This window comes from Rhinolophus hipposideros, assembly GCF_964194185.1.
Source record: "Rhinolophus hipposideros genome assembly, chromosome: 1".
Taxonomy (NCBI): Eukaryota; Metazoa; Chordata; class Mammalia; order Chiroptera; family Rhinolophidae; genus Rhinolophus; species Rhinolophus hipposideros.
In genome coordinates this window covers 50,023,578-50,032,705 of record NC_138047.1, presented here as the reverse complement: position 1 = coordinate 50,032,705, position 9,128 = coordinate 50,023,578, and the positions used below count along the sequence as shown (strand labels likewise).

General features: G+C 36.2%; 1 protein-coding gene across 1 annotated transcript in view; it reads left to right on the top strand.

The window, feature by feature from the left end:
• Positions 1 to 3,109: 3,109 nt before the first annotated feature.
• The window catches only part of LOC308499242 (transmembrane protease serine 11F-like), a gene marked incomplete at both ends in the record, with an annotated part of 98,295 nt that continues 92,276 nt past the window's right edge, over positions 3,110 to 9,128 (top strand). Inside the window, one exon of the mRNA XM_081052304.1 lies at positions 3,110 to 3,240. Within this exon, the coding sequence (XP_080908430.1) occupies positions 3,110 to 3,240 (131 nt within the window). The remainder of the gene's footprint in view (positions 3,241 to 9,128) is intronic.

Here is a 9,128-nt window from a genome sequence, read left to right as displayed (position 1 = left end):
AGGATACAAAATTAATATTCAGAAATCAGTTGCATTTGTATATACCAATAATAAAATGTCAGAAGGAGAAATTAAGAAAAAAATCCCATTTACAATTGCTTCAAAGACTATAAAATATCTGGGAATAAATTTAACCAAAGAAGTGAAAGATCTGTACTCAGAAAATTATAAGACACTGAAAAGAGAAATTAAAGAAGATACAAATAGATGGAAACACATACCATGCTCATGGATAAGAAGAATTAATATAGTTAAAATGCCCATACTGCCTAAGGCAATATACAGATCAACGCAATTCCTATCAAACTACCAACGATGTTTTTCACAGAAATAGAACATATAATCCTAAAATTTATATGGAACCATAAAACATCTTGAATAGCTTTGGCAATCTTGAGAAATAAGAACAAAGTGGGAGGTACAGCCAGACAGAGAAAGTCAGACAGAGAAAGTCAGACAGAGAAAGACAAATAGCATATGATCTCACTTATGTGTGGAATCTAAAGAAAAGTATAAATGAACGAACTAATCAGAAACAGTCTCAGAGACATAGAGGAAAAACTGAGAGTTGCTAGATGGGAGGGGGAGGTGGGGATAATGGGGACAGTGAGGAGATTAGAAAGCACAATCAGTAACCATAAGATTGCCATGGGGATATGAAAATCAATTTGGGGAATGTAATCAATAATGTTGTAAAGATTTTGTAGGGTATCCAATGGACACTTGTCTTATTAGGGAGACCACCTCATGGATAATGTAGATGCTCGATCACTGCACTGTACACTTGAAGCTGATGCTGAACAATAATGAATGTCAACTACAATTATATATATTTTGTAAATATATATATTTACAAGAAGTGGAGTACAGCATTAGGAATAGAGACAGTGGAAATGTAATGGCTGTGTGCGATGTTAGAGGGGTAGTGGATGGGGAAGGGGGATTGTCACTGTGTGAGGGATATAAGTGATAAATGTCTAACTATTACATTGTTCTGTGCACCTGAAACTAATAGAAAAAATGTTTAAAAATTCTATTCTTAGAAGTCAGTTCTGAGTATGTCTGAATTTTATTTTAAATTCAAATTTACACAACAAAAATTTAATATTTCTTCTATATTTAATATTTCCTATAACTTGTGGAGGTCATTTAAGAAATTGAAGAAGACCTAGGCACAGCAGTCAGATAAGAAAAAGATACAAAGCCATCCAAATTAGAAAGGGAGAAATAAAACTGTCATTATTTGCAGATGACATGATACTATATAGAGAGAACCATAAGCAATCTACCCCAAAACTATTAGAACTGATAAATGAATTCAGTAACATTTCTTGTAATACGGGTTTGGTGGTGATGAATTCCTTTGGCTTTTTCTTGTCTGGGAAACTATCTGTCCTGCAATTCTAAACAATAGATTTGCTGGCTAGAGTAACCTTGGTTGTAGGTCGTAGCTTTTCATCACTTTGAATGTTTCATGCTTATTTCCTCTGGCCTCAAAGTTTCTGTTGAGAAATCAATTGGCAGTCTTAGGGAAGCTCCCTTGTACATTGCTAACTGCTTTTCTCTTGCTGCTTTTAAGATTCTTTCCTTGTCTTTAACCTTTGGCATTTTAATTATGATGTGTCTTGGTGTGGGCCTCTTTAGGTTCATCGTGTTTGAGACTCTCTGTGCTTCCTGGACTTGTTATCTATTTACTCTGCCAGGATAGGAAAGTTCTCCATCATTATTTCTTCAAATAGATTTTTCAATCCCTTGCCCTTTCTCTTCTCTGTGATGTGAGTGTTGGTATGCTTGATGTTATCCCAGAGGCCTCTTAAATTAGCCTCACTTTTGAATTTTTTTTTCTTTTTGCTGTTTTTTTGGGGTGTTTTCTGCTACCGTATCTTCCAAATCACTGATTTGATTCACTGCTTCATTTAATCTACTGTTGATTACCTGTAATGTATTCTTCATTTCAGTTATTGTATTCTTCATGTCTGACTTTTGACTTTATATGCGTTCTAGTTCTATTTGGATATTTCCTATCTCGTTGTTGAAGTTCTCTGAGATCATTGAGCACACTTAAAAACCAGTGTTTTGAACTCTACATCTAGTAGATTGCTTGTCTCCATTTTATTTAGTTCTTTTTCTGCAGCTTTTTTCTGTTCTTTCATATGGTAAATGTTTTTGTTTGTTTGTTTGTTTGTTTGAGTGTGTGTGTGTGTGAGGGTCCTCATTGTGGATGCCTTCCTGTGTTTGTTTCTATGTATCAGGTAGAGTTGCTATGTCTCCCTATCCTAGTATAGTCACCTTATGTTCTAGGTCTCCTGTGGGATTACTGGCAGTCTCACTTGTCACCTGAGCCAGGTGCTTTAAGTGTGTCTTTTGTGTGGGTTGTGTGTGCCCTCCTGTTGTAGTTGAGCCTTGGTTGCTGTTTGCACATCAGTGGGAGGGACTGACCCTCAGGCTGATTGGTTGTGAGGACTGGCTGTGACTGCAGTGGAGAAACTATTGTGGAGGGGCTGACCCTATAGATCAGGATTTGCTTTATCAGGGCTCTGGTGCCTGATAAGTCTGTTTATTGGGTGTGTCTTTTATGGAGGTGGTTGGGTATTGCTCTCATGTGGTCTGAAACTGGCCACCAGGTATGTTGGTATAGGGCCTCTTGGGAGAGACTCTGTTGCAGGCCAAGATTAGTCACTACCTATGACCTGTCTGGGGCCTCTTGACATGAGCTACAAAGTGATCTGCAGATGGTTGCCATCTTGCAGATGGCTGCCACTTGTGCTGTGCTTGCAGGAGAGGCTAAACTACGCCCTGAGACCAGCTGACACTAGTACCGGGCTAGAGGCTGTCTAGGTAGAGGTATGGGGCATGGTGAGGCCAGATACTACTTGTTTGTGAGCCTTTGAGAGGTTTTAGAGAAGTCTGCAGCATGAGCTAAGCAAGATAGGTCATTTGTATGGAAAAGCCACTGGAAGTGGGTTGGGTGAGTCCACAAGTGGGTGGGCTGGGGTCTCCAGGAATCAGCAGGATGGGGTGAACAGTGTTAGGTAGGTTAATGGAGACTCCGATATGGCAGCTGCCTTAATTTGCATGCTGGGAGTGGGGAGGGCTCAACAAAGGAATAATGGCTTATGTTAACAATTCTGTCCAGGAGAAAACTGCTCCTCCAGCTTTCTCCCTGATGCCAGACAATTCAGTTCCTCCTCATCGGTCCCCGGTGCCTTTCAAGCTGCTGTCCCAGCACTGGAGCTCAGAGTGAGTCCATCATCATATAAGTCTGTCACAGGCAATTTAAAAGGAGCATCCAGCATTCAAGCAGCCCTCTATCTCACTCAGACACAATCTCCTCTGGTTTCCGTAGCCAGAAGTTGTGGGGACTTCTCTCCTTGACACTGGAACTCTGGGCTGGGGAGATTGTGTGGAACTAGAACACCTTGCTCTTCAGGGGGAACTTCTGTAGTCAAGATATCCCTCCTGATCAGGAGATCAGCCTATTCTGCATCTCTGCATCTCTTATCAGTGTTGAGTTGGCTTTTTCTATGTCCTTAGTTGTAGTGCTTTAGTTCTGTTAGACTTCAGGTGATTATCAATGATGGTTGTTCTGTAGTTTAGTTGTAATTTTGACGTGGCTATGAGAGGAGGAAAGCACAGCATTTACCTATTCCACTATCTTGACCAGAACCCTCTTTGGTGTCATCTTAATTAGGATTTTATTTTTCTAAAATAATTTTAAGATTAGAGAAAAATTTGCAAGTTAATATAAGAACTTTATTTTCTTTACACAATATGTAATATACAGTCATCTTGTTCAATCACCCCCTGCATATTGAAGTGTATATTTCCTACAAATCGGGACACCATTCTGTTATAGTAAAACCACCAAAATCAGGACCGTAAAGTAAATAAATTACTATTACCCAGTCCAAAGACCCCATTCAAGTTTCATTAGTTATCTTAATCACATTCATTATAGCTAAGTGATTCAGATCACATGTCGCATTTAGTTTTTTAGGTTCCTTCAATTTAGAAGAGTTTTTCAGTCTTTCTTTGACTTTCATTACCCTGACATTTTTGAAGACTATAGGCCATCTATTTTGCAAGTTATCTCTCCATATAAGTTTTGCATTTTTGGCAGAAACATTACAGGAATGATGCTGTCATGTTCTTGTTATATCCTATCGAGTAAGACACAACTTTAATTTGCCCCATTGTTGGTCATATTAATTTTGATCACTTGATTAAAAATGCGTCTGTCAGGTTTCTCTATTGTAATATTTTTTGTACGTAATAAGTAATTTGTGAAATTTATGTTGAGTCTATTCATTCTGTTCTTCATCAACCTTACTTACTAAATTTAGTATACTTTTTGGCTGAATCAATCAATCATTGTTATGATGGTTGCCAAGAGGTGATTTTTCTAATTCTATCATTCTTTTTACATTCATTGATAAATACTCCACTATAAGGAAAAACTATTTTCTCCATTTCTTTATTCATTTATTTATTTATAACAGCATGCTTTGTAGCTTCCTATTTTATTTAATGGATCATAATATGGTACTAGTGGAATCAGTCATTTCCTAAAGAGCTCTGGTTACTTCAGTAGAGAATAGTCTTTAGAAACCAAGACCTGAATACTAGCTGTGATCATTACAGTTGGGGTATTATTGCTTCCCCCAACCTCTTTTAGTGGACAAAGCTACAGAACATATTTATATCTATAACTGTTTATGTATATACATCTTTACATCTGCATTTCTTTTCTAATATATTGAAAACTATGAATTAATACCAATACCTCAAATTTCAATCCAAAATCACAAGTTCACTCAAGTTTTCTTCCTTGTAATACTTTTAACGTTCTTATCCTACTGTTAGAAACACGGCTTCTATTATCTTCAATATATTTACTTATTTAGTCAAGCTACTATTGAGTAATCAGTCACCTGACTCCTTGACAGGCAGCTGCTTCTGCCTACTCCTCCTAAGCTCCTAAGCCCCCATGTGAACTTATTTTGCTGGGTTTCAACCCTGAGCCAGGCTTCTGCCACTGCCACCTTCCTGCATGGATGCCATCAATCAACTTGGGCTCTCTTTAGACTGCCTCAGATAGACTCCTATTTTACTTAGCCACTCTCAATCGATTTGGAAGGAATTATAAAAGGAAAACAGAAAGCAACCAAGGAAGAAAGAAGGAAAACAAGGAAGCAAGGAAGGGAGGAGCACCGGCTTAATAGATTTTAAAATCAAGATCATGTTAACATTTAGAAAGACCTGAGGAAATAGTTTATTCTTTCCCCAGTATGTGAGACTGCCTTTTCCCAAGACCTGTGCTAAGATTCGGTATTAAAGAGTTTTTAAAAATGCTCATCTAATGGTTTTAAATGATATATCTCTAATTTAAATTCAGAGTTCCATATTTTTATTGGAACATTTGTTCCTATGTTTATTGGTCATTTGTATTTCTTTTTTTATTTCCTATTTACTAGAAAGTAACAATTCTTTATAGAAATTTTGCTTTAAAGTATAGTAATGAGGAAATGGCCTAATATCAAGGATTTTCTCTCTTTCTTAAAAATAGGTTTATTCAACATGTTTGTAAATCTAAAAGGAACAAGTCAGTACAAAGTAGAAAAAAATGCAGATGCAGGAGAGAAAGTCCATCACTTTCTAGAGGGACATCCTTTGACAGACTACTGGAGAACAGCTCAAGGGGAATAGCCTCAGATAAGAACAGTTAGATTTATGCATCCGCAGACGAGAAGAGGGCAGAACGTGTGGATTCAGATGAAGGCAGGTTCCTAGGTGAGTGTGGGAATTCATTTCTGATTCATTTCTATTTCTTTAGTAAAATAAGTAATAAGGGCATCAGCTGAGTGAGAATGAGGAGGAGGTATCTGAAAAGAACATAGAGTCTGAAATAATTGTCTGGGAGAATGTGATAAGAATTGAATACAGACATATAGTAGGGTTACTAAACAGCATTCAAGGGCCACTTGAATGCATCATAAATTTAAATAGAGAAGACACTTGAGAGTGTATATAGGTGAGTACTTATAAGGAAGGGCTGTGCAATCTAAAATGTGTAACAAAGGAACAGAAGACTTCATATGGGTGAAAAATCATCAAAATCGGATAGGATTAATGGATTGAAGGTGACAGTGGGGTCCAAGATTTGTTGGAATCAGGTTACTAGATAGAGTGAGCTGGAGAGATAGGCAGTGAATGTATAATGTCTTCATTTCTTCCTCCTCCTTAAGTAATCACATATCTAGAAAATGGAGTACTAGGTTCTACATTATTTTTTTATATTTTTGAAGATATTGCTCTATTTTCCTCTTTTTTCATCTGTGATTTTAAAGGGTAAGATGTGCTTTTATGTTTGATTTGCTTTTTTTTCTAGTTACTGGTATTCTGAAATTTTATAGAGGGGGACTTTTAAAAACAATTTATCCTATTTTAAACTCTTTAGGTCCTTTAATCTGCAGATTTATATATTCAGTTATTAGAAATTCTTGGTTGTTACTTTTTTTAATGTTGTCTCACTCCATTATTTTCAGATAAAAATCCTATGGAATATGTTTTTTACCTTCCTCCATGCCTTTATAGGTATTTTAGGTAATATTTTTGACATTTCAAAATAAATTCTTGGAGCCAGAATTTTAACTATTATTGTTAAATGAGTCTCTTTGTTCTAGATATTTATAAATAGCAACATCTGGAGGTGTTCTTTAGAGATTTTCAAAGGTGACAAAATGCTAAATGAGACTATTTAAAAAAATAGTTTTATAAAAATATTTTTTAAAATACATAAAGAATTATATTTAGTTTATTAAAAGTTACCTAGTAAGAGGCTGACTATTCGAATAGGCAATGGCCAGACCACATAAAAAAATGAAACTCTGACACATTATCTTCAACAACTAGCCCAAAAAGCAAACCCACTATCTGCAAGAACCAGCCCAGGAGGCAAAACCAAAAAGCAATTGGCCCTGATTATGATTTGATTGATAACTTTATTAATAACTTATACTTCTCTATTAGTTTTCCCTGTTTCTATCTTAGGACCAAACAGAGAAAACTAAATATGCACTCCATCAAATCAAAGAGTATGCCTCAATTCTAATTAGCCTTCCTACAGTTTTCCCACGCTAACAGCCTCTAATGAGGGCACACATGAAATCTTCCCCTTTTCCACTATAAAGCTTTCCCCCTGCTCTAGCTGCCTTTGAGTCTCTGCCAAACACAAATGATGGTTGCTGACCACCTTGCTATAGCAAACTCTGAATAAATAACCTTTACTTGTTCTCATTTAGTTTCTCTTTGTTTATTTCTATAATATACATGGAAAACTTATAAATATTATGTAGTTACTAGGAAAACTTATAAATATTATGTAGTTTAGTTCCAACATTAAATTCCTTTAGTGCTTTAGTATTAAATAATGTTTTAAACCTTGGCCAGTAGGTACAGCTAGAGAAACTCTCAAAAATTAGATTTTATGTGTAAAATCCTTATGATAGATAATAGATTAATTCATTACTTCAACAATATTTACAATTGTTGTGAGAACTAGAGAGGAAGCAATCCATGTTTTCATTCTACTGATAATTGATAAATTTATGTATATTTTTACTGTTTCCCCCAAAATAAGACTAGCTGGACAATCAGTTCTAATGCGTCTTTTGGAGCAAAAATTAATATAAGACCCGGTATATATAATATTATATATATTATATTATATTATATTATATTATATTATATTATATTATTATTATATTATATAGACCCAGTCTTATATTATAGTAAAATAAGATGGGGTCTTATATTAATTTTTGGTCCAAAATACGCATTAGAGCTGATTGTCTGGCTAGGTCTTATTTTTGGGGAAACACAGTATATGTGTATACATACACACACGCACACGCACACCAGAGGTGCCAAAAAAATGTATACAAGTGGATACTTTAGTCAGTGTTGCTCAAGCACTAGTTTGCCATAATCAGAAGTGTCTGGACAGTGATGGTAACCACTTTGAGCACCTCTTGTAATTGCAGAAGCCAAATGTGACTTGTATTCATCTTTTGTTATCAGTATATATTGAGTATTACAATCTTAGTACAGTTTTCCTTTCTTAAAATGTGTATACTTTTTTCCGTGTGTGTGTGTGTGTGTGTGTGTGTAGTCATACTTTGTGTATATGTACACACACATACGCATTTGCATGGAATGACAATTAAGGTCGTGAACTTGTTGCAACAATGTTGCTAACCTTTTGTTTTTTTAAATATCTGAGGGATTATTCACTATGAATTTGTACCAACTGGACAAACCATTAACCAAGTTTACTACTTGAAGTGCTGAAAAGGCTGCATGAAAAAGACAACCTGAACTTCTCGCCAATGATTCATGGCTTTTGAATCACGACAATGTACCAGCTCACATGACACTGTCTGTGAGGCAGTTTTTAGCCAATAAACAAATAACTGTATTGGACCACCCTCCCCACCCACCTGATCTGGCCTCCAATGACTTCTTTCTTTACCCAAAGATAAAGGAAATATTGAAGGTATGACATTTTGATGACATTCAGGACATCAAGGGTAATACAACGATAGCTCTGATGGCCATTCCAGAAAAAGAATTCCAATATTGCTTTGAAGGGTGGACTAGGCACTGGTGTCAGTGCATAGCTAACCAAGGGGAGTACTTTGAAGGTGACCATAGTGATATTCAGCACTGAGGTATGTAGCACTTGATTGTCAGACCTTTGTGTGTGTGTGTGTGTGTGTGTAGAGATGGGGATAGAGAGAGAGAGAGAGAGAGAGAGAGAGAGAGAGAGAGAGAGAGAGAGAGAGAGTGTTATGGGTTGACTATTTCAGATATCATAATCGGAGAAACTCCTTTGATGAGGTGACATTTGAGCAGAAGCATGAAAGCAGTGAAGGAGCAAGACTTGAAAGTTTCTGCAGGAAGAATTTCAAAGGAGAGAGAATAGAAATTACAAAGATTTAGGACAACAAGTTTGGAACTGAGTAGAGACAAGGTTGGAAATATCAGGGAAATAGTAGGTAAGATTATATATGGTCTTTTATGCCAAAATAAAACTGAATTTTATTCTAACTGTGCTGGAAAGCATTTGA